Below are 26,667 nucleotides of genomic sequence, written 5' to 3' on the forward strand. Positions count from 1 at the left end.
CCCCTTGCTTTCTTTTAATGGCATCGAATTACTTTCATGACGCTACGGTTAATCCAACTGAGGTGTGGTGAGCCCCTTGCCTTTCCTCTGCCACACCCTGCACTGTCATGCTAGCTGGTCTAAGTTACCCACAACCTCATGAGAGTCAGTCAGTGTCATTGGCAGCAAGGGGCTCTTTTGAGAGGCATATAGTGAATTCTGAACAATGTCTTCCTGGAGGGCAGCGGCGAAATTTGTGCCCTCGGGCCTCTTAGAGGGGCCGATCCCCCCTCGTGTGTAAGCCCATGGGGCCCCATCCACATTTCTTTATATCTAGTTTTGCCTGCTATTGAAACATACAATAGAAACACCATCGCTTGTCTGTGTGATGCTTGCACGTCAAGGTCAAGATCAAAAGAGATGGTGACCAAGCATGCACTACACAGTCTTGAAAATCATACTACATGTCCACGTGAACTGCGATACATTGATCGCATAGTACACTCATTGCATATTATTATCATTCAGAAACAAAAGGCGTTTACATAGCATGCATTATTGTAGGAGACAGTGCCAATCACCTGGGGCCAGACTCCTGAGTTTGTGTCGTTATTCAAAGTGTTGTTATTTCCCTCACCTTGAGTCATCCGGCTGGTGGAAACGCCGGAACCGGACGTCGCTACTGCTTCCAGTTCCAGCATTTCCACCAGCCGTATGACATAAGGTCAGGGAAATAACGACACTTTCAGTAATGACACAAACTCGAAAAATGGCCCCTGGTTTGCATTATATAACATTTAATAAGCAAGTGCAAAGAGGGACCACTTCAACGTGAATATGAAACAAAAACATTTATCCTATCATACAGGGCAAAGAAACGGGTTGGAATTCATAAAGACAAGGATGCAGAGTACTATGCATGTGATATATGGCAGTGAAGTTGAAGGTGTTATAAGGAACCTCTAAAACGGCTACCATCGGTCTCTGGATTCTCGCCACATGTGATGTAGAAAACATTCTATTAGTGCACCAAAAAAATTACTTTCTCAACACTACAACACTTCCTTGCAGATAATAAAGTGTGCATGATATACGCATGGCGCATCTGGCATATCCCCAACATTTGCATGCATTCTCTATTATTGAATGTGATCAAATTCCTTATGCATAAGAACAAGTTTTTAGGCACTTTAAGCTTCAATATACTGCAAACTATGTGAAGTGGCAAATTATGGTACTGAGTGCAGTAAATGTGGCAATATTGTCATTCAGGTGGCCCAATTATCTACTCAGAACTACTTTCAACTTTCCCTCTAGTAGTCCCAATTCCTATTATGCACCCAGGCAGTTTAATCTTGGCACTGACACTGTTCATCTTTTCTACTATAGCTGCTTCATGACAAACTTGTCAGAGTCTATATATGGGAACATTACAGAGGACTTATTCTGGTTGCAACTGAGGTGGAACCAAGATTGCTTTAAAACTTCACAGTAAATTCGAGTTGTTTGCCGATGGTGGTTACTTTGTGTAATTCAATATTTTGTTACTTATTGGTGTAAAGGGAATAAACATTAGACAAGGAAGAACTCCCAGTTTGGTGTGTGAAGGCAGCTGGCACGGATACAGAAATGTAGATGGTAAATACATGCCTTGGAGGAGAAATTAATATGCATAGCATTGACATGTGAGGCTTGTACAAGTAAATGACTGGACTAAAGCGCATTGTTTTGTGCTTAGCGATGCAGGTAAGCAGCAGTCAGTGATAGCCATGCATCTTGTGTTGAGAATAAGCCAGAAAGTTTCTCGAGTGTCACACGAGTTTTGACTGCCAAAGTTGCCCGTTTTACTTTTTTTTTTTTACTCGTAAATATTGTGGCCACAGGCTTCTTTAAATAGAAACATAGATCCTAAATTGTTTGTACAGATGGAAACGTAGAACAAGATTAGACTGCCTCCCTTCCACACTGTTCTCATGGAACTACAGCACCACTCTGCTTGTCAGCAGTGGATAGAAGGCTACATAATCAAAGCAAGTTTTATTCAGTTCATGTCATCTTTCCTGTGAGTGCATGCTTGAAGTCACAGCAAAGGTGTGGGGCAATAACAAAGTGCAGAAAGTATTATAAATGGAGCTTGAGTACATGATCTTATTTCCCCTCCCCACATCAATGGATAAGAAATCATACAAATATGCTATAGTAAGGCATGCCATTACAGGGACATTCCCGCAAAAAAACTCCTCACACATGTCGATGGTTGTGCCCAAGTAGCGCCTAATATGTCTATAGATCCACACAAACCATCTCATTACGAAGGGAGGCTTGGTGTCTGATAAGACTTGCGTTGTGATGGATCTGTAGACACTCTACTGCACAGAACGCAGACTTCCTCTCTCAATGCTATTTCTATAATGCTGGCAACAGAAAAGTTTTTAAATTCACCCAAAAAAAAAGCAATCTGGGCTAGGTACAGCACACTCGGAGAAAGAGCTACAAGTTCGCAATGTACACGATCGACTACAGAGCTGCCTAACAAGTTATTTATGATTAATAAACACACTGAATCTAACAATCAGCTGTCATGGAGGTATAAATTGCATTATTTCTTCTTTTACCGGTGAAGAACTGCAGTGGCACGGCAATTCAAACCATACTCCTCCTACACACAAAGTATACGTACTCCACCTCGATGTTTCCACAATTACCTTTCTCATTAGTATCGTATGCTGTATGCAGACAAGAAGTAAGCATGCTTAGACACTTAATATGCTGCCTAATGTACATGAGTTTCAGCTGCATGGCAGCTTGTGTGCTGCTGCTTTAGTAAGCACCTGACCATACAGCTTTCCTCTCCATAGTAGGTCCAGTTATGAAAGTAGCATTCCACAAAACAGCACTAACACATTCTTGCTGACCACGTGGAACCCATCTTCATATATGTTGCCAATCTCTCTCTGTAACTTTTGTTATGGCAGATGTTTTTCCTAATTTCTCTTTTTCAGAGAAAATGCTGATTTTAAATAGTACGAGAAAAAAAAAGTAAATGAAAGAGACAGCATGATGCACGCAGCACATTGCATGTGCTGCTCCTCTACATTTCAGTGCACTGGCAGAATTGAGAGAAGATGGGAAACCCTCAGAAAGAAGGAAGCAGCAGCAAGAGATGGTTTTTCGGGGTACCTTTAACTGAAGTGACCAGACGTTCTTATTTAGGCAGGGCAGACCGCCTTTTACAGTCACAGTCACAGTGTCCCACCAACTTGCCTGTGGGACAGTGTTTTGTCCCGCTTTGGCATTCTTAACGAAGCTTTGATAAACAACTAGCTTCTAAGATTCCCTTAGAAACGAGGTGGCCATGAGCATCACAAAGCTTAATTTCCTTTTATCTTTCTGGGCGCTGTTCAAAAAGTAAAAACTTGTCTCCATAACCTGTCCACTGCAGCGTGGCACCATCACCTGTTCGTGGCTTCCCAAAATTCATGACTGCTTGCACATCGGAACACTTGTATTCTACATGCGCTTTACTTTCATTGTGTACAAAACCCACAGTCCTATTTAGATAATGGCATTTACATGGCGAATTTGTTTTGGGTTTGAAGGGTCATCGGTCTTCTGGCGATAGAAATGCTAAAAAATACATTCCTGTCCAAAGTATTAAAGGTTGAGCCAGGATTGCACGGGTTGGGCTAAAACAGCTTATTATTATTTTTTTTTTTGTATGTGAAGTAAATGTGTGACTTCTAGGATCTTGTTCTTACTCTCCACCACTCCCCAGTCCTGGTCCCACTTTTGAGGTCCATAAAATATCATCATCATCATCATCAGCCTGACTATACCCACTGCAGGGCGAAGGCCTATCCCATATTTCTCCACTTGACCCGGTTCTGTGCTAGCTGCATCCACTTGACCCCTGCGAACTTCTTAACTTCATTCGCCCATCTAACTTTCTGTCGCCCCCTGCTACGCTTTCCTTCCCCTGGAATCCAGTTTGTTACAGTTACACTAAGCGACCATCGGTTATCCTCTCTTCGCACTACATGTCCTGCCCATGCCTATTTCTTCTTCTTAATTTCCACTAGAATGTCGGTAACTTGAGTTATTTCTCTGACCCAGTCTGCACACTTCCTATCTCTTAATGTTACCCCTACCATTTTTCGTTCCATAGTCCAAATGTGACCATAAAATATGGTCACATTTATCTTCGACATAGTGCACACCACTGAAGCTAGCAAGATATGTCTCAATACCTGCTTATCTTGCAGCATCTGTGGAGAAAACACTGCGACTATGATGGCATGTAGTAGCAAAACAACAGCAACAGTGCCATGTGTCAAAAATTAAAAGGCTTTTCTGACATACCTTGTCATGGTCAGAAGGCCCTGCTAGAAGAGGTGACGTGCCTGGGAGCTAGGAGCCTCTAGTGCGTCAGGCGACTAATTCAGGCTACTGGTTCACGAAGGGCTCACAAACAGATGCAGCCAGTATTGGTATTTGCATCAATGCATACAACAAAAATCACTTCACTGGACACACCACTTAGCACTCAGACCAGCTTGCTTCACACTGGAGAAATCGTTTCCATGTTTCCCGTAATATGCTCTTCTCAAGTTTTCTTCTTCCAATCACCTGATCCACAAAGCTATCACACACTATCACACACTTGCTGTAGGTCATCACCAGAGCTTGCTGCACGTCACCTCCTTTGCTTCCACTGACAGAGCACTGAAACTCCTCCCATCTCTTGAAAGCACTGCCTCGAAGCACATGCATTCAAAGCACTTTTGACACTCCACTGGACACACATCATGAGGCCATGCAAGCTCTTTTCCAAGCACTGTGCTGGCACTAGAAACCAAAGCACGGGCACTAAAATATGTACACCACTTAATTTTCTGTTTGACAGTGCAGTTCTTTCCAGCTCCGCTAATGGTTAATTGTACACCATCATTACCTCACACCACTCGTGTAATATTGAAAGTTTGCCAGCCAATATGTTTGGTAGTACAACATTTCACACAGGAATGCATCATGAAAGGCTGGCCTTTGGGTAGCATAGTGGAGGTCCCCTACTTGCATTGCCTCTCCTGGAACATTGCTTTGCTGTTGGTCATCTGGAAGAAATGTTCATATAACGTTAATTGTCTTGCTTTTTTTTATGTTTGTGCCTGTAGGCAGTAGCAGGTCAAAGTTGCATGTTCTAACTTGCATCTGTTCAAATCTTTACCTCAGCAGCTTTAGCCCAACCCTGATAAAGCCTAACTCACACTTTGAGTTTTTTCAGAGCTTGATCAGAAACAAGGAGTGCCTAGCAGGGGCACAGCTATACTAAAAAAAAACCTAAGCAAGTTCCCAGAAGCAGTTGTTTTTTTTTTAACAGAATACTTCCCACACTCTAAAAGACATTCTGTCTAAGCTGCATCACATAACAGCACATAAATGTATGCGGCATTGAAGTAACAAACGCATTATGAATATTAAGCAGGAATGTTTCAGAAAGTATACATTTAAATGAATTTAAGCAGTAAAACTGAGCACAACACATAAGCGTACTCTGTAGTCACTGCTTCAGAGGATGGAAGTGCCATCGTGCGTCAAAGTGCTGCTGGATTTATGCACACAAACACAAAAATTCATATGCCAAGTATATTGTGAAAGTGCTCCCAAAACATTCTAGCAGAGACAAATCAGGGTTCAGAGTGGTCCTTAAAAGATCTCGATTTTTAAAACACCATATTCAGTTCAGTTCAGTCGTGTCCGACACTTCGTGACTGACTCTTTGTGACCCTATGGTCCATATCACGCCACGCTTTCCGGTCTCTCACTATCTTCCTAACATCACATAACTTCATCTGCAGTGCCTCGAGGATGCCATCTAACCATCCCGTTCGCTGCCTACCCCTTCTCCGGTGACCCTCAACCTTTCCCAACATCAAATCCTTCTCCAGCGGCTCCTCTCTTCTCATAAGATGACCACAGTAGCTGAGATTTAACTTTAGAATTTGACCCTCCAATGAGCAGTCAGGGTTTATGGTCGACAATATCGACTAATTTGATCTTCTGGCAGTCCAAGGAACTCTAAAAAGTCTCCACCAGCACCACAATTCAAACGCGTCAATCCTTCGGCGGTCAGCCTTCTTCACAGTCCAACTCTCGCATCCATACATCACAACTGGAAAGACCATAGCACGAGTTATACGGATCTTGGTTGGCAGTCTAATGTCTCTGCTCTTTACTATATTCAAGGCCCTAAAAAATCTTTGAAAAATATGAAGCTACATGACAGTTTTTAAAATTTATACTTGGCTACGCTTATCAGCATCGATTGAGCGTCCAGCGGCAGTGCAAAGCCGGAAGTCAATTAAATGGGACTGGTATCAGTATTTTTGGCCTATCACTTGCTACGCTCACTCAGTCCACTAAGCCTCTCTATTATTATTTTGTGAGTTATTTGAGGGGCACTTAAACAATTCAGACGTTTTTGTAGTCTTTTGAACTTCTGTGCCTCTTGCTCAATCCTCCAGGGAGTAACCAAAGTTCTCTTTATTTTAAGGCATGGGCAGAGAGCTGTTAAATGGGTATTTAGTGTTAATTGCCAAATCTCAATTTAAAAAAAAAAAAGAAAAAAATACCAACAAATTTCAGAAAATTCTTTGTGATGCTGTGAAGAAGGCTGGTAGAGTAATTAATGTTGCAGTTACGAAGGAGCTGCAGAAATATGTTTCAGCTGCATGGCACGATATTAGAGTGTACTTGAAGGAACAAACGAAACATGTAGCTCAGCAGTCAAGGCAATTGTTGACTTTATCACCTAACGACATCTGCTGACAGCCATGCTGAAAAACCTGAGGTACAAATGTTGTCACATACAGTGCAAAATCAAACAGCGTTAGGAAGACTGTAAAAGACAAGGTGCTTGATTTAAAAGACAAGGTGCTTGGTTTTCAGACCATTTACTGTGACATAGCAGAGAAACTTCAACAGCTTTCTTAAACAGGCTGATTCACACTTCGAGGGAAACTGGGAGTGCATGCTGGCCATGCTCTCAGAACTGCTGCCGCCGTGAGCTGGCGAAAATAGGTAGCACCAGGCCCACGTGCAGAAAGGGCAGCCATCTATGCTTATTACTCACACGCCTTTGCCACCGATCCTCCCAGGCTTTCGGTGGCAGCACTTCACAAAAGCACTGCAGTCACACACTACCAATTTTCCTTTAAGTATGAAATGGCCTGTACTTCTTTAGGAGCCTGTAACTGAATGCAGGTTATTACCAGCAGTCATGATCAGTTGCATTGTGATAGTGAACAAGGGCTGACAAAGTGCAAAGGAACTTAAATGTGCTGTGTTTTAATTACTTATGTGTTTCATTGCAATATATGCCTTTTTTTTTTTTTCGAAAATTATGGATCATGTTATCGAAGGCATTATTTTCTGTCCAAGGTACTGAACAGAACGTCACTTCGAAGTTCTTGAAATTACTATGCCAGGGCCTTGAATGTCCTTGGAAACCTTTGATTTCTTTTTTCCCCCTTTAAAACTGCTGCGATCCCTGCAAATGCTTTCATTTCGTGCAGAGATTTGCTTTGTTAGCATGAGGTGGCTGAAAGCTTCACACAAGTTATACTGACTGTTCACAAGGTATACTGACTTCAAGAAATGCATGGTTAGTTACCATAAAAAAAGGATTCTTTCTGTGAAAAAGCAGATGCCTGTGAGTAGCATGGTCCTTTCAAACAGGTAATGGAGGTTACCTCTGTTAGATCACCTGAAGTAATAGGTTATCAGTAAAATGGAGCACATGAAGAAGACCTACTGTTTGCTATGAATGTATTTTCATGAAAGGTCACTCTGTGGATTGCCGACTGTATTCTTTTATTTCCTCCTTTCAGACTTTAAAAAGCAGTGCCATGACATTAATGAAACAAAAATACAATGGTATAAATTTGAATAAAGGTTAATAATATTTGTTTATGAAATTTCTTGTTTCAAACTTAACAAATAATTGTCACTGCTCTCTGTAACAAAATTAACCACAGTACTATTAACCACACTACTCCATTGACCAATTCCCACTTATTGTTCTGTCAATGGCATTTTGCTGGCCCACAGTAAAGCATTATACACAAGGAGCATAAGCAACTAAATGTGACACTTTTCTTTATGCTAAGCAAGGCAGGTCAGCCTGCAGAATGAAGCACCTCACAGCCCGCAATATACATTTTTACTAGCTCTGACAGGCCGTAATTTCGCTTTTGGCCATTTGCAAGTACATTATTTATACACATCACTAAATGAGCAAGTTTTATGAAAACCTGATCACCTTTGTCAGCATGTAACTCTGCTGTACTTTTTATTAATAGACCTGCCCATTTTTGTTGTTTTACAATTCTGGCTGACATAGCATACAGTTTCCCCAAATTCAGAGTTCCAGCCAGAAGGGCCACATAGCCACCGAGCTCTTTGTTTCACTCACTGTGTGATGTTGTTCATGGCATTTGGATGTCATTTGCTGGACTGCAAAAATGGCATCATGGGCTAACTTCCTTATGCGCCAAGTAAAAAAAAACTAGCATGTTTGATGAGTTACAATAAACATTCTTATCATCATGAGTTAGAAAAAAAAAAAAAGGAAGAAATGCAATATGGTGCCACACAAATGGTTAAAATTAACACCGCTGTATCAGTGTGCCAGCAGCACTGCATCCAAACATTCTGTGTTGTGTAACATGGGTAAAGAAAATGCTTATTTTAATTAACATTATAATATATTGGGAACTTCATTGCTGGGATGGCTTGTGTTATTGCAAGTCATTAAGGTGTTCCCGCCTTCCTCGTTTTTCAATGAGCAATTAAAGCGGAAATTTTTTGTTTTGTTTTTCTTTACGAAAAGGCTTCATTCTTCAAACAAGATATAAAATGATTAAGATCCGAAAATTGATATTTGTTACACCTGCCACATCAAAAAAAAAAAAAAAAAAAAAAAAAAAGAAAAGAGCCTCCGACACCACACAGTTACGCTCACGGATTTTGCAATCAGGGCTTCTGAAACGGGGCTTCCGCATAAAAACGGAATTTTTAAATGATAAAGTTGTACTGAACAGCTTCTGCTGTCCGTTCCGTAGTCAGAACCATGCCACTGCAATCCGATGTGCTCCATGTCGCAGGTTACCGTCGTGTTTGGCACGTGAAGTAGCAAATTTTTCCGATTGTCACTCCCAGCACTTCGTAACTTATTTCTCAACACAAACAACCAGGGTGGAACCCGCTGCCTCATGGCCCTTGAGCATAAATTAATATGCAGCAAACACAGTTACTGTCGAGCACTGTAAAAGAACAAGCGTACAGCGCTGACTGGGGAGCCCGCGCCAAAACAGTCTGGGTTTACCAACGATTGAGATCATGCCGTTCCGAGCAGCAATGATGCAGCACCTCCTGTCAAAAAACAGCTTACCTTTCTCTTTGCCCCAGTAAAGTGTCTTAACCGGCAGGGCTTCCTTTTTTGAACCGCCACGTTTTATTAACATCAACAATAAGGCGCCATTCTCCAAGCGGGGCAGGCAGCGTACTCACAGCTTAACTTGCGGGAGCTCCTACGTAATACTATTTGGCAACCCAGAAACGCAAAAAGCCCGCAAACTGATAAATGCACTACATATATTGTGACACTTGTGAACGCATCCGTGCACTACGAGAATCCGCCACACCAAGGCCGTACAGAGAGCCGTCGTCAACTGTCCTTAGAAAACGCAAAAATCCCCACATGGGTCCTACGTATCCCTAATCAACTAGTATAGCGAACAGTTTTCCTCGGTTGAGGAGCAGGGGTACCTGTGAACGTGTTACTTTTGCTATGTATTCCTCGTCGAGCTAAGTGTTATGGTTTTTGATCATACGAACAACAAGCAGTCATACAGCCAGGGTAGTTGGGCTTCAAATTTGTCGCACGTATGGAATATCCTGACATTTCCATTTGTGGCACGTAGGATAGGAGTAGTGTTCAATAAGAATGTCTCCTCTCATTGACGGTTACGGAGCAGTATACCAGTAGAAGCATGCGCCTGCAGGAAGGGCTGTACGCGCCGAATATCAGCAATAGTAAGTTGCATGTGCCGCCATAAGCGAAGCGCCTTGTAAGCACGTGTTATCTCACGTGGATCGAAGCACGATGAATATCAATTAATCGGCTGTGCACAGTGGTGTTTAGAATGAAGGAACTTTGAAATATGCGTCCGCCACGTGTTTGCATTCGGGAGAGGTAAACTTCGCGTTAAAATTGAAGCCAACCGAATGCCTCGAGGTCGCTTCTTGGGTGCATCGCTAAGCATGCAAATTCCTGAAGCCGCCGACGCGCAGTGAAAAACCCTATCTAAAACAGGCGAGCTGAGGCCAGACGTTGCATGCCGAAGCAACCGCGGCAGGGAGATCGAGTGCTCCGGCCGTGGGCCGATCTTAATAGGGTAAAATCACGCACGTGGCGCTTCGCTCACGTTACGAAAAAGGCTGTGGCTAAAGGTACGTCGGACGGACCCGATCAATGGTCTTAAAGGTACGTCCGACGGACCCGGTGCGTTTTTCTTCGGGATCCGTCCGACGGATACGGGAAATATTTTTCAGAGGTACGGCGGACGGACCCGATCGGTAGGGTTCTTCCGACGGACCCAACGCATTTTTCTCCGATATGGGCCTTGGGATCCGTCGGGAAAGCCGGACTCAGATGTGGTTGTAGCAACAACATGGTAGCCATATGTAGCCAAATCGAAGTTGGTATGAGGTGTACGTGCGAGGTGTAAGAAGTATGTACTACATACTGCATGCGTGAAATGTGAAATTACAAAGAATAGTACAGTGGCAAGAATAGTGCTTAGAATGGGTGATATACTACGTGATGGCATGATGATAGGTTTACGTGAGTTGGACCGCGGCAGGGTGGCAAGCACGACCAGAGCGCAAGCGCATGTAATCGCGGTGTTGACGGCCAGCCCGCGGCCCGCACGCCCGCTCATTTGGTCCTCGTTATTATGTGGATTAACGTCTACGACGGTCGTTATGTAATTATGTAGTTTTGATTCTTCAAAGTTTCCTCACTTCCATCTGTGATGAGATGCGTCACGTAACGCATCGCTTTCTGCTCGCATTGAGGTTTGGTGCTGCGAGTTCTACGTAGTACAAGCGGCGCTGAAAAAGCTGAGCACCGCCGGCGTGTCTCTAGCCCAAGCATCGCGTCATTCGTGTTTGTTGTACAACTGGAGGTGTGGTTTGTGCTTACCGTGAGATGCTGTGATTACGGATTACGTCCTACTAGAGTGCTGTGTGAGACTACGAAGAGTGCTGTGATGAGTGCGCCGATGTCCGGACGGACATCAGTGTGTCCGTTTATGATCGGCGATGTTGCACGTGCATGTCAGTGTTTATTAGGTGCAGTGGTAATTTATTTACACGCGCTGTGCAACAATCAGACGAAAATAAGTCATCGACAATTTGTTAGCCTGTACTACAGAGCTCAAAACTCGGAAAATGGTAATGCACGATGCAGTTTTCGCATGTTGGAGTGGACCGAAAAATAAGAACCCAGCCCACACCGCCGGGATGCGTATTACTACAGGTGAAATAGTTCAGGTTTCTGTAAAATAGCTGCCTGGCACAGCACCTTTCTAAATGTTCAGGCTTTGTACTATTGTTGAAGGCCACTTTATCATTAATAAAGGAACGAATATGCTTTATGTGTTAATGACTAATGCTTTTTCAACATGGCTGTGGCTAAAGGTACGTCCGACGGACCCGATCAGTGGTCTTAAAGGTACGTCCGACGGACCCGGTGCGTTTTTCTTCGGGATCCGTCGGACGGATCCGGGAAATATTTTTCAGAGGTACGGCGGACGGACCCGATCGGTAGGGTTCTTCCGACGGACCCAACGCATTTTTCTCCGATATGGGCCTTGGGATCCGTCGGGAAAGCCGGACGGATCCGAGATCCCAGATGTGGTTGTAGCAACAACATGGTAGCCATATGTAGCCAAATCGAAGTTGGTATGAGGTGTACGCATGGTGTACATACGTACGAGGTGCAAGAAGTATGTATACATACTGCATGCGTGAAATGTGAAATTACAAAGAATAGTACAGTGGCAAGAATAGTGCCTAGAATGGGTGATATACTACGTGATGGCATGATGATAGGTTTACGTGAGTTGGACCGCGGCAGGGTGGCAAGCACGACCAGAGCGCAAGCGCATGTAATCGCGGTGTTGACGGCCAGCCCGCGGCCCGCACGCCCGCTCATTTGGTCCTCGTTATCATGTGGATTAACGTCTACGACGGTCGTTATGTAATTATGTAGTTTTGATTCTTCAAAGTTTCCTCACTTCCATATGTGATCAGATGCGTCACGTAACGCATCGCTTTCTGCTCGCATTGAGGTTTGGTGCTGCAAGTTCTACGTAGTACAAGCGGCGCTGAAAAAGCTGGGCACCGCCGGCGTGTCTCTAGCCCAAGCATCGCGTCATTCGTGTTTGTTGCACAACTGGAGGTGTGGTTTGTGCTTACCGTGAGATGCTGTGATTACGGATTACGTCCTACTAGAGTGCTGTGTGAGACTACGAAGAGTGCTGTGATGAGTGCGCCGATGCCCGCACGGACATCAGTGTGTCCGTTTATAATCGGCGATGTTGCACGTGCATGTCAGTGTTTATTAGGTGCAGTAGTAATTTATTTACACGCGCTGTGCAACAATCAGACGAAAATAAGTCATCGACAATTTGTTAGCCTGTACTACAGAGCTCAAAACTCGGAAAATGGGAATGCACATGAAGCAGTTTTCGCATGTTGGAGTGGACCGAAAAATAAGTGCCCAGCCCACACCGCCGGGATGCGCATTCCTACAGGTGAAATGGTTCAGGTTTCTGTAAAATAGCTGCCTGGCACAGCACCTTTCGAAATTTTCAGGCTTTGTACTATTGTTGAAGGCCACTTTATCATTAATAAAGGAACGAATATGCTTTATGTGTTAATGACTAGTGTTTTTTCAACATATTATGTTCATTTTTTTTCGCTTTTACTTAATTTCCTTTGTTTTTCATGCTAGAAAAACACAAATAGTACACTTTTAAACTTGTCAGTCCAAAGCTGAACATGAATATCTGCCATGCATGTGACAGCTTTAATGCTAGAAAGGTTGACATGTATAGCATGTACGTACACGCTGCGACATCTTAGTGGCACGTTCGGCTACTTGCCCCAAGGTCGTGATGTTTAATACCAGTGATGGCAGTCGCACTTTGGTGCAGGTGAAATGCAAATGCTTCTGTTTTCTGCAAGATGTCAATGCAAAGTACAAAGCCTGGGCAGTCAAATTAGTCTGGAGCTCTCCACTACGGTATTCTTAATAGCTACATATGTCACTTTAGGATGTGAAACCCTACATGCCACAGGTAGGCTGCATTGTTTTTTAGATTTTGTAACCTCTCATCTATGTTTTGCAACATTTGGCTAATTTTAGTTCCCAAACAGTTGCTAAAGATGAAACCGAAGCAGTTCTTGGCATGGTTTGCTGCTTAGATTAATTTTCTAATTGCAGTTCTTTGAAACTTGCATCAATGCTGGACAGTTCAAATAGCAAGCAGTTGAATTACAGAAATGATGTGGATCATGCATTTCAGTTCTGACAAGTGGAAAGTAATGGTCCCCTCCTTGCATGCATAGGTGCCTTTAGACAAATACATACTCGGGTGTGTGATTGTGACGCATATCAAGGGTCAACAGAAAGCCATGTGGAGCCAGTGTGATATTCTTCATGAAGGCTAAAGTAAAATTGTACAACAGCTGCTGTACCATGCAGATCATTTAGTGTATGATTGATCATTTAGTGTATGATTAACTGACCATGAATAGCATCTTACTCAGAGTATGATGTGATATATATCTGGTTTAGCATCCCAAAATAACTACGGCTATGAGGAACACAATAGTTGAGAGCTCCGGTATAATTTCGACCACCTGGGGTTCTTTTACATGCACTGACACCGCACGGTGCATGACAGCCTATTGTTTCGCCTCTATTGAAATGCCTCTGCTGTGGCTGGAACCAAATCTGCATCTTTGGGTTCAGCAGCCAAGCACTCTAACTACTGAGCCAGCACAATGGGGCCAAGTATCAAAATGCATGCCATTACATTTCCTTCTAGCCTGTGGTTTTCTTCACAGAACTAATGTATACAAGAAAAAGTAAATAGCAATAAAACATTAGTTTTATTGCACATTATATTCACATTTCAGCAAACATTCTCTAGGAAAAAATTTCTCATAATGTTTGCATGGAAACCATGAACATCTTACAAAAACAAAACAATGCACTTACTCCACTCCAATTATTAATGGGCAAGGTTGCATCTATGCTACTACACTGCACTTATCACAAAACCACAAGCCCCATCTGCTTTGGCCAATCACTTGATGAAACTAACGGAGACGGATGTCGCACACCACAGACTGGTCGTCTCGCAACATATCTCTGCATATGTTGCATTTCAATTTCATGCCTTTTCACTTAGCTTCAACTGTTGCCAGCATTACTAGCTACACATCTTTTCTGAAATTCCTTTTTTACGCTGTTGGGATCAGCATCCTTGTTAACGATGGTCTCTGGAATTTTCGATGCTATCATTTTCACTTCTTCCTCATCTGGAAGAACGAAGGAAATGACAAGCGTTGAGCAGAAAAAAAAATTAGGGAGACTCCTAATCTCCACCTTTAAGGGTATGGTGTGCCAGCATTAATGGTTCTTGTCTGCAGATCCCACTGTGGATTCCCGTTAATTTACATGCCCTTTGCTACAAACATAATTACTAATTCCTTAATTCATGTCTCTATTATCTCAGATATACTCATTAGCATACGGTCGTAGGCTGCCCTGTTAGGTGATAGACAACCTGGCATAGACCTCTGTAAGCCTCAACCTTTCTTAATTGGAGCTGAAACGCCGCAGAACATATTTCAAATATAACTTTGTAAGCTTGACTTAACAGCTCCTGCCATGTCGTGTGGCCTCGTGACATTTGGCTCATGGCACTTTTGGCTTGTGCACAGGGGTCATCTGTTAAATACTGGTTAACATGCATGACAAATACATTTTCACACAAACTGGTGGCAAATGGTAAAGTGGTGCACTGCAGATTCTGAAATGTATACCTAATATGCATGCAAGGATCGCACCATCACATAACATGATCAAGAGTTCTATCAGTACCTGTAGTTACATAGCATTTCAATGCCCATTAAAGGACCACCTCAGACAATGGTTGTTGTTACCACAAGACCTGTTCTAACAGCGTACTGACACCATTCCACTGAGCGATGGACATGTATATGCACACCCTAGATAGCTCATGATTGTGGATCTCATTTATTTCTACGACTTCCAAGGAGTTCCTGTCGTCAGAAACCCTACACTTTATGAAATCGGGACAGTTGTCTTGAAAGGTGATGAAAAGAAATAACTAGGTTACCTTGACGCAATGCTAAATTACAGAGGGTGAATATGCTGCATGAAGATACCAAGAAGCTTGTACAAAAAAAAAGTGAGAGTGAAATGGCAGGATTTTTGAAACAATGAAATAAACTACAAACTATACTTGTCAAACCTGTCATTAAGGAATGGAAATCATGCAGTAATCAAAAACACAACATGGAGGCCATTTTAGGTCATCTTCACAAAACACATATCCACACCTCACACATTCATACTTATGAAAGAGGACAAACCAATATGCAAGGAGTGTGGAGATGAACTAACAATAAACCATATCTTACACGTGCGCCAGAGTCAAGAAAATAAGAGGAAACATTTTGTACAATTTTGCAACAGATCCTTTTCCATACCAGCATGATTCTAGGAGAGACGTGCAAATTTCCTGCATTTTTTGTTTCCTAAAATGTTCCTAAACAAGCTACATCCTAAAGAACATTTTAGTCATTACACACAAAATAAATACATTACACCTTGTTCTTGGTGCATGGCAGCATTAGTTGCTTATGCACCATAAAAATCAATACAATGCTGTGAGGTATACCTTGGTTAGCTATGTTATATGAGACAAGCTTTCGGTCTGGTGTGGCCCTTATTCACGTGACAGCGCTGTCATGAGGGTCTATGTCCCAGCGATCGGAAAGTGACCTATTCCAATAATTCTACAAACTGAAGGCGATTCTACAGATTTCTAAAGACTGGAGTACTCAACTGTTTTATCAACGTCCGCCTGCTTTGACAGCCTGGAGTGAAACTGTTGAAGAGAATACATTTTTTAACATTTAAAGCGTTTCTGAAGGCGTTGCTTTCAATTACGGGGCCCACAAAAAGCAGCTGAATGTCAAACGCCGCCTAGGTAGGCTTTCTAGCTAGACAGCGGTGTAACGTGGAAAATCGCTCCGCCGGTCCATCGCTGGCGCCGCGCTGACTTGACAGGCGAACTGTTCAAACTTATAGCTACAGACCACACCTGAAACACTGAATTGCGCATGATCAAGGCAGAATTTCTCTAACACTGAGCACTGGTAGCTATCGATTTCGCGCCCAATATTGTGAAAATCTGTCCTCTCTTCGATCATTGATACGTCCACGGTTGAACATTTATGCGCCTCGGGGTAGGCCAGCCGTTGGAACATGGATGCGTGGTTGTAGCAACGATCACTTGCATGGCACACTCTGCAAAATTCCAAGAGTCAGCTTCTGCAACGAAATGTGCAGCGCACATTTTCTACCGCGTACCTAAGTCCGGCGATGCATGCATATCGATCCCGATCGTTTCAAAGCTGCGCGGCCGTTCAGTCGGGTCACGCTAACCTCGAGCATGCGGAGGTTTAAACTACATGTACGCAAAATTCAACGACAAGAAAAAGATGCAGGCTAAGCACAAAGAACATTGCTGTTCACATGGAAATCGGATCATTCGCGCTTCCGTCTTTCCGGTTGTGCACTCTTGCGGTGCGGTGCAGTAGGTCTTCGCCTCGACGAGTCGATGTGCAGCTCGCCGCAGTAGCAGCGCAGGCCTCTAGTAGATTCGGCATGTCTTCTGCCACGACTCTGAGGTTGAATTTAAACGAAGAATTTAGCTAGAAACATCCTGTTTCCTCGGTCTGCATGTGAGGAACAAGCATAATGCCATTTCACGTACATACTTTGAACTGCTGAATGTTCTGCACGGCGAGGTGCGTGTGTGTTGTGCCAGCGCTAGATCTTCGGAGGTCGATGCACGACCTAAGACAGCGTAAATGCTAGGAATAGCTCGCTCGCATTACGGGCAGATCGAGGTGACAGTTTAGTGCGAAGCGAAAGCTGCTCGTGAATGTGCGTATCTCGATGCCAGCTGGTGGAGCTGGTGCAGTACGTAGCATCGCCTTCAGCTATGTGCGTGACAGATATGCTTGCCGTACACAACCTTATGTATGTTAGAACGGATGCACTCTTCGTAGCACCTCATCGAGAGTCCGGCTAGCTGATATCATAGAGGATAAGATCATTCACGCGTAGCAAGCGGAATGTGGTCGCGTTCGACGTGCATATAGCCATGAGCCTGTATATCGACGTCCGCCGTATCTTTACGAGAATCGAATGGATACGTCGGACGTACCTTTAGACACTTCGTACGAAAAACTAAACGAAACCGCTTGAAGCGCAGAAAACGCAGTATTGAACTAATGAAACAGCTCAGCTCACTGGTCCCATGCACGCCTTGAGTCGAAACGAGTGTGTGAGCCCAATGAGTCGCGAGTCGATGTGAATTGCAACTTGCAACTGATGGCTCCGAAAGAGTCGCGAGTCGTAAACCTAAATGAGTTTACTTTCAAGAGTCATGTGGCCCCAGGCGTGGTTTGAGTGAGCCTACAGGTTGACTAAACTGTGAGTGAGCCTGAGTTCGCACTCATGATTTTTGCCGAGGTATGAACCGTGTCTGTCAGTGTGAAAGGTGGGGCGATGACGACGAAACAAGGAATGAAAATGAACGATTGCAATGAGACACTGTAGCGCAAACGCTGAATTATCGTCACTTTGCGCTCGTTAATAGTGAGCGTCGGTCAACGGCTGTTCCCATATAGTTCGAGCGGACAGATGGAAGGAGTTTAGGGGTAGCTTGGGAGTAAAACGTTGGTAGACGTCACAGCTATGGCACTGAGATTTATCACTGTAGAATCGGAAACGATGTAGAAGGCGCGAGGAATAGGCGCCAGTATCGATAGAAACACGCATATGATCGTGCAGATGTTGCCAACAGGTGACTTGCAACTCTCTTAGGGTATCTACTGTGGCTTGAAAGAAGGTGTCGTGGTGTGTGGCGCGCGTAACTGTCTTTGAGAGGTCGCACTCTGGCAGGAGTGCAGAGGCGAGCATGGAGAGCACAATATCGGGAGCCGTATCAGATGGATTGCAGGCGTTTCAACTCGGCATTTAGTGTTGCTAAATCCGCTTCTCCAGCGGATTTAGGGTTCCGGCGGCCATAGCGGCCCTTCCGTGGGCGCGTGCTTGGGCTGCCGGAGTGCTATCTTATGGACACTCGATCTTAGCTGTTAGTTGTCAAGCCGGTCGACAACGCAGCTGAGGAAGGGAACGACATTTACTGCCTTGATATTGCTCTTCGGTGGGGCCTAGCAAGCCATTCGCTATATCCAAACGAAGTGTCTAAAGGTACGTCCGACGGATCCATTCGATTCTCGTAAAGATACGGCGGACGTCGATATACAGGCTCATGGCTATATGCACGTCGAACGCGGCCCCATTCCGCTTGCTACGCGTGAATGAATCTCATCCTCTATGATATCAGCTAGCCGCGACTCTCGATGAGGTGCTACGAAGAGTGCATCCGTTCTAACATAGATCACGGTCTTCACTTAGGGTTGTGTACGGCAAACATCGCTGTCAAGCACATAGCTGCAGGCGATATGCTACGTACTGCACCAGCTCCACCAGCTGGCATCGAGATACGCACATTCACGAGCAGCTTTCGCTTCGCACTAAACTATCACCTCGATCTGCCCGTAATGCGAGCGAGCTATTCCTAGCATTTACGCTGTCTTAGGTCCTGCATCGACCTCTGAAGATCTAGCGCCGGCACAACACACACACACACACACACACACACACACACACACACACACACACACACACACACACACACACACACACACACACACACACACACACACACACACACACACACACACACACACACACACACACACACACACACACACACACACACACACACACACACACACACACACACCTCGTCGTGCAGCTGAACATTCGGCAGTCCAAAGTATGTATGTGAAATGGCATTATGCTCGTTCCTCACATGCAGACCGAGGAAACAGGATGTTTTTAGCTAAATTCTTCGTTTAAATTCTACCTCAGAGCCGTGGCAGAAGACATGCCGAATCTACTAGAGGCCTGCACATCGACTCGTCGAGGCGAAGACCTACTGCACCGCACCGCAAGAGTGCACAACCGGAAAGCCGGAAGCGTGAATGATCCGAATTCCCTGTGAACAGCAATGTTCTTTGGTATATAGGGGATTACTAGACTAAAGTGCTTAGGCTGCATCTTTTTCTTGTCGTTGAAGTTTGCGTACACGTAGTTTAAACCCCCGCATGCTCGAGGTTAGCGTGACCCGACTGAACGGCCGCGCAGCTTTGAAACGATCGGGATCGATATGCATGCATCGCCGGGCTTAGGTACGCGGTAGAAAATGTGCGCTGCACATTTCGTTGAAGAAGCTGACTCTTGGAATTTTGCAGAGTGTGCCATGCAAGAGATCGTTGCTACAACCACGCATCCATGTTCCCACGGCTGGCCTACCCCGAGGCGCATAAATGTTCAACCGTGGACGTATCAATGATCGAAGAGAAGACAGATTTTCACAATATTGGGCGCGAAATCGATAGCTACCAGTGCTCAGTGCTAGAGAAATTCTGCCTTGATCATGCGCAATTCAGTGTTTCAGGTGTGGTCAGTAGCTATATAAGTTTGAACAGTTCGCCTTTCAAGTCAGCGGCGCCAGCGATGGATCGGCGGAGCGATTTTCCACGCTACACCGCTGCTTTGCTAGAAAGCCTATCTAGGCGGCGTTTGACATTCACCTGCTTTTTGTTGGCCCCGTAATTGAAAGCAACGCCTTCAGAAACGCGTTAAATGTTCAAAAATGTATTCTCTTCAACAGTTTCACTCCAGGCTGTCAAAGCAGGCGGACGTTGATAAAACAGTTGAGCACTCCAGTCTTTAGAAATCTGTACAATCACCTTCAGTTTGTAAAATTATTGGAATAGGTCACTTTCCGATCGCTGGGACATAGACCCTCATGACAGCGCTGTCACGTGAATAAGGACCACACCAGGCCGAAAGCTTGTCTCATATAACATAGCTAACCAAGGTATACCTTACAGCATTGTGTTGATTTTTATGGTGCCTAAGCGACTAATGCTGCCATGCACCAAGAACAAGGTTTAATGTATTTACTTTGTGTGTAATGACTAAAATGTTCTTTAGGATGTAGCTTGTTTAGGAACATTTTAGGAAACCAAAAATGCAGGAAATTTGCACGTCTCTCCTAGGATCATGCTGGGATGGAAATGGATCTGTTGGAAATTGTACAAAATGTTTCCTCTTTTCTCGACTCTGGCGCATGTGTAAGATATGGTTTATTGTTAGTTCATCTCCACACTCCTTGCATATTGGTTTGTCCTCTTTCATAAGTATGAAGCTGTGTGTGAGGTTTGGGTATGTGTTTTGTGAAGATGACCTAAAATGTCCTCCATGTTGTGTTTTTGATTACTGCATGATTTCCATTCCTTAATGACAGGTTTGACAAGTATAGTTTGTAGTTTATTTCAATGTTTCAAAAATCCTGCCATTTCACTCTCACTTTTCTTTGTACAAGCTTCTTGGTATCTTCATGCAGCATATTCACCCTCTGTAATTTAGCATTGCGTCAAGGTAACCTGGTTATTTCTTTTCATCACCTTTCAAGACTACTGTCCCGATTTCATAAAGTTTCTGACGACAGGAACTCCTTGGAAGTCATAGAAATAAATGAGATCCACAATCATGAGCTATCTAGGGTATGCATATACATGTCCATCGCTCAGTGGAATGGCGTCAGTACGCTGTTAGAACAGGTCTTGAGATAACAACAACCATTGTCTGAGGTGGTCCTTTAATGGGCATTGAAATGCTATGTAACTACAGGTACTGATAGAACTCTTGATCATATTATGTGATGATGCGATCCTTACATGAATATAGGTATACATTTCAGAATCTGCAGTGCACCACTTGACCATTTGCCACCAGTTTGTGTGAAAATGTATTTTTCATGCATGTTAACCAGTGTTTAACAGATGACCCCTGTGCACAAGCCAAAAGTGCCACGAGCCAAATGTCACGAGGCCACACGACATGGCAGGAGCTGTTAAGCCAAGCTTACAAAGTTATATTTGAAATACTTCAGCTTCAACGTTTCAGCTCCAATTAAGAAAGGTTGAGGCTTACAGAGGTCTATGCCAGGTTGTCTATCACCTAACAGGGCAGCCTACGACCGTATGCTAATGAGTATATCTGAGATAACAGAGACATGAATTAAGGAATTAGTAGTAATGTTTGTAGCAAAGGGCATGTAAATTAACGAGAATCCACAGTGGGATCTGCAGACAAGAACCATTAACGCTGGCACACCATACCCTTACAGGTGAAGATTAGGAGTCTCCCTAATTTTTTGTCTGCTCAAAGCTTGTCATTTCCTTCGTTCTTCCAGATGAGGAAGATGTGAAAATGATAGCATCTAAAATGCCAGAGACCATCGTTAACAAGGATGCTGATCCCAACAGCGTAAAAAGGAATTTCAGAAAAGATGGGTGACTAGTAATGCTGGCAACAGTTGAAACTAAGTGGAAAGGCATGAAATTGAAATGCAACATATGCAGAGATATGTTGCGAGACGACCAGTCTGTGGTGTGCGACATCTGTCTCCGTTAGTTCCATCAAGTGATTGGCCAAAGCAGATGGGGCTTGTGGTTTTGTGATAAGTGCAGTGTAGTAGCATAGATGCAACCTTGCCCATTAATAATTCGAGTGGAGTAAGTGCATTGTTTTGTTTTGTTCATGGTTTCCATGAAAACATTATGAGAAATTTTTTCCTAGAGAATGTTTGCTGAAATGTGAATATAATGTGCAATAAAACTAGTGTTTTCTTGCTGTTTACTTTTCCTTGTATACATTAGTTCTGTGAAGAAAACCACAGGCTAGAAAGAAATGTAATGGCATGCATTTTGATACTTGGCCCCGTTGTGCTGGCTCAGTAGTTAGAGTGCTTGGCTGCTGAACCCAAAGATGCAGATTTGGTTCCAGCCACAGCAGGGACATTTTAATAGAGGCGAAACAATAGGCCGTCATGCACCGTGCGGTGTCAGTGCATGTAAAAGAACCCCAGATGGTCGAAATTATACCGGAGCCCTCAACTATTGTGTTCCTCATAGCCGTAGTTATTTTGGGATGCTAAACCAAATATATATCACATCATACTCTGAGTAAGATGCTATTCATGGTCAGTTAATCGTACACTAAATGATCAATTTTTTTTCTGCATGGTACAGCAGCTGTTGTACAATTTTACTTTAGCCTTCATGAAGAATATCACACTGGTTCCACATGGCCTTCTGTTGACCCTTGATATGCGTCACAATCACACACCCGAGTATGTATTTGTCTAAAGGCACCTATGCATGCAAGGAGGGGACCGTTACTTTCCACTTGTCAGAACTGAAATGCATGATCCACATCATTTCTGTAATTCAACTGCTTGCTATTTGAACTGTCCAGCATTGATGCAAGTTTCAAAGAACTGCAATTAGCAAATTAATCTAAGCAGCAAACCATGCCAAGAACTGCTTCGGTTTCATCTTTAGCAACTGTTTGGGAACTAAAATTAGCCAAATGTTGCAAAACATAGATGAGAGGTTACAAAATCTAAAAAACAATGCAGCCTACCTGTGGCATGTAGGGTTTCACATCCTAAAGTGACATATGTAGCTATGAAGAATACCGTAGTGGAGAGCTCCAGACTAATTTGACTGCCTGGGCTTTGTACTTTGAATTGACATCTTGCAGAAAACAGAAGCATTTGCATTTCACCTGGACCAAAGTGCGACTGCCATCACTGGTATTAAACATCACGACCTTGGGGCAAGTAGCCTAACGTGCCACTAAGATGTTGCAGCGTGTACGTACATGCTATACATGTCAACCTTTCTAGCATTAAAGCTGTCACATGCATGGCAGATATTCATGTTTAGCTTTGGACTGACAAGTTTAAAAGTGTACTATTTGTGTTTGTCTAGCATGAAAAACAAAGGAAACTAAGGAAAAACGAAAAAAAAATGAACATAATATGTTGAAAAAGCATTAGTCATTAACACATAAAGCATATTCGTTCCTTTATTAATGATAAAGTGGCCTTCAACAATAGTACAAAGCCTGAACATTTAGAAAGGTGCTGTGCCAGGCAGCTATTTTACAGAAACCTGAACCATTTCACCTGTAGTAATACGCATCCCGACGGTGTGGGCTAGGCACTTATTTTTCGGTCCACTCCAACATGCGAAAACTGCATCGTGCATTCCCATTTTCCGAGTTTTGAGCTCTGTAGTACAGGCTAACAAATTGTCGATGACTTATTTTCGTCTGATTGTTGCACATCGCGTGCAAATTAATTACCACTCCACCTAATAAACACTGACATGCACGTGCAACATCGCCGATCATAAACGGACACACTGATGTCCGTCCGGACATCGGCGCACTCATCACAGCACTCTTCGTAGTCTCACACAGCACTCTAGTAGGACGTAATCCGTAATCACAGCATCTCACGGTAAGCACAAACCACACCTCCAGTTGTACAACAAACACGAATGACGCGATGCTTGGGCTAGAGACACGCCGGCGGTGCCCAGCTTTTTCAGCGCCGCTTGTACTACGTAGAACTTGCAGCACCAAACCTCAATGCGAGCAGAAAGCGATGCGTTACGTGACGCATCTCATCACAGATGGAAGTGAGGAAACTTTGAAGAATCAAAACTACATAATTACATAACGACCGTCGTAGACGTTAATCCACATAATAACGAGGACCAAATGAGCGGGCGTGCGGGCGTGCGGGCCGCGGGCTGGCCGTCAACACCGCGATTACATGCGCTTGCGCTCTGGTCGTGCTTGCCACCCTGCCGCGGTCCAACTCACGTAAACCTATCATCATGCCATCACGTAGTATATCACCCATTCTAGGCACTATTCTTGCCACTGTACTATTCTTTGTAATTTCACATTTCACGCATGCAGTATGTAGTACATACTTCTTACACCTCGCACGTACACCTCATACCAACTTCGATTTGGCTACATATGGCTACCATGTTGTTGCTACAACCACATCTGAGTCCGGCTTTCCCGACGGATCCCAAGGCCCATATCGGAGAAAAATGCGTTGGGTCCGTCGGAAGAACCCTACCGATCGGGTCCGTCCGCCGTACCTCTGAAAAATATTTCCCGGATCCGTCGGACGGATCCCGAAGAAAAACGCACCGGGTCCGTCGGACGTACCTTTAAGACCATTGATGGGGTCCGTCCGACGTACCTTTAGCCACAGCCATATCCAAACCGTGCTGTCATCCGCACAGACGGAAGGACCCAAATACTGGTCGCGGTGGCTGCATTTCGATTGGAGTGAAGTGCAGAAACGCCAGTGTGCTATGTCAGTGCATGTGCAATTTCTAGTGCACTAGCGCTCGTACTCTTTTTTTCTCGGCTTGTCCTCGTCGGCCCAACTTTGTGCTCTCTTATGTTAAGGAGCCCTCGGAAACTATTACTGAACCCTCTGTAAGGACACCCTAGCCTACGTGCAGCTGACGTTAAACCCCACGTATGCTTACCTACTCCCTTAGCTCAACGAAAACCGTAGCGTTTTGACAGGAACAGGGAGACGAGGACAGGATGGGTGTTCACAGTTGATGGGATAACATCAGTGATGGGTGTTAACTATTTTTCCAAGGTATGCATGTGCGTGACGTTGCTTTTTTCGTTGGGCGATTCCATTTAGTTGTAAGTTGTAGCTCTGTCCTGTCCTGATCTTCCTGGTCCTGTCAAAACGGGTTTTCGTTGAGCTAATGCCTGACCAACTGGCTGCGCAGCAGAAACCGGAGCAGTTCCCGATCGGACTCCGCCTCCCGACCACCCACCACCACACAAAAACAACATCAGCAGCAGCAGCAGCAGCAGCAGCAGCAGCAGCAGCAGAAATCCCATGATCTCCAAGCGGAGACAACACCACGAACAATCAGGTGAACTTTAAAACCCCTCCCAGTGTTCCCCGGAGCCCACTCACGCCACTCAAATGCGCAAATGGCAAACAACTTGGCAAAATTATAGACCCAGAAAACAGGGACGGCTAAAACATTTGCCTCCCTCACCGCTCTCCGAGCCAATCAAAACCAACTACCCCTGCATGGCAGCGCCAAAAGCAGCAGCCCCACCCAAATTCCACCACAGCCAGTGGCACTCACCGCCACACCACGCCAACCCCCAGCCGCCCTACTGCCCAATACAACCACGGAAATTAAAACAGGCATTAAAGCGGGCCTGATAGCTGAGGACGAAAGCGTGAATTAGACGACATAGGTCGTTCTCCTTCATGCCTCTGCGATGGCCCGAAACTCGTCGGATGAGGTGCGATATCACGCTTGTCACCCGCTTCAGTTTCTTGAGAGTTAAGGTGTTTTTGCCATTGTTCTGGATGTGAAGTCCCAGAACCCGGAGCGTATTCACCTCTGGGACGTGACGGCAACATCTACGAAAATAAATAAATACGTAAATTAATCAATCGATTATTCAAAATTATTTCGCGTTTTCTAAAAACATTTTTTTTTTTACCGGTTCTATCATAAAAAAAATATGCGGGGTCCAATTTCTTAAGCTTAAAAAAAAATGCGTCATGTTATCCCGGTATACACAATGGTCATGCTGATTCGTGTGTTACCTTTAGCTCCATCTTTGATGCATTCACCTCCCATATCTAATCCAAATAGCACAAAAAAAAAGCGCGTATGGATGCCTATGACACCAAATTCGTCACCTTGCAGGCCCTAATTAACATTAACGCCGACCGCAAAAAGCGCTTTACTAGTTCGTATAGCCTTCAAGTTCAGGCACTCTGACCAACGCCCACAGCCGTTGCCATGAGCAGCGACATGAGTCAGTAGGAAGCCTGAACAGCACCCAAGATGGCTCCGTCCTCTAAATCAAGTCCCCGTCCGACTAGAAGTTGTTAATTATAATATTTGTCAGTTCAAGGACACGCCAGACTCACAAATGGGCTTGTAAGGCACTATATGCGGCAGTAGCAACCATTTCTTGTTAGCATTTTGTTCCTGTTGAATAGCTATACAGCATGGACTCAGCTCACGAAAGGCATCAAGTACTATCGGCAACAAATGAAATTTCAACAGCTGAGTGCCTGGAAAAATCTCCTGCCCAGGCAAAGCGCGCCATTCCGATTTACGACTGTTTTGCTTTTGTTTTCCTTACCGTTTGTTTTCTCGCGGTGCCAGTGGAGCGCTACATTCGTACTTTCCAGAGATGGTGACTTGTGCAGCGCGGTT

The 26,667-nt window shown here is 44.2% G+C and overlaps 2 protein-coding genes across 12 annotated transcripts in view; one reads left to right on the forward strand and one right to left on the reverse strand.

The window, feature by feature from the left end:
• The window catches only part of LOC146206224 (aurora kinase-like), an 880,154-nt gene that overhangs the window by 149,726 nt on the left and 703,761 nt on the right, over positions 1-26,667 (reverse strand). For 3 of the 9 annotated variants that reach the window (XR_014704401.1, XR_014704405.1, XR_014704404.1), the window contains exon 2: positions 4,339-5,090. Coding sequence is in view for 3 of the 9 variants with exons in the window: in XM_084590846.1 (XP_084446972.1) it covers positions 5,046-5,090 (45 nt within the window). In the remaining 6 variants the exon portion in view is untranslated. Of the gene's footprint in view, positions 1-13; positions 5,091-9,427; positions 9,722-26,667 lie in introns of those variants that run through there. The other 6 variants (XM_084590851.1, XM_084590850.1, XR_014704406.1 and 3 more) reach the window with 4 other exon arrangements.
• LOC146206231 (uncharacterized) overlaps positions 9,826-26,667 on the forward strand; it is a 31,827-nt gene continuing 14,985 nt past the window's right edge. For 2 of the 3 annotated variants that reach the window (XM_084590842.1, XM_084590845.1), the window contains exons 1-2: positions 9,826-10,071; positions 25,201-25,350. In XM_084590842.1, coding sequence (XP_084446968.1) covers positions 10,029-10,071; positions 25,201-25,350 — 193 coding nt within the window. In that variant the 5' untranslated portion in view covers positions 9,826-10,028. The remainder of the gene's footprint in view (positions 10,072-25,200; positions 25,351-26,667) is intronic. The other variant, XM_084590844.1, reaches the window with a different exon arrangement.

This window comes from Amblyomma maculatum, chromosome 1 (genome assembly GCF_055883805.1).
Source record: "Amblyomma maculatum isolate TAMU_Amacu chromosome 1, ASM5588380v1, whole genome shotgun sequence".
NCBI lineage: Eukaryota > Metazoa > Arthropoda > Arachnida > Ixodida > Ixodidae > Amblyomma > Amblyomma maculatum.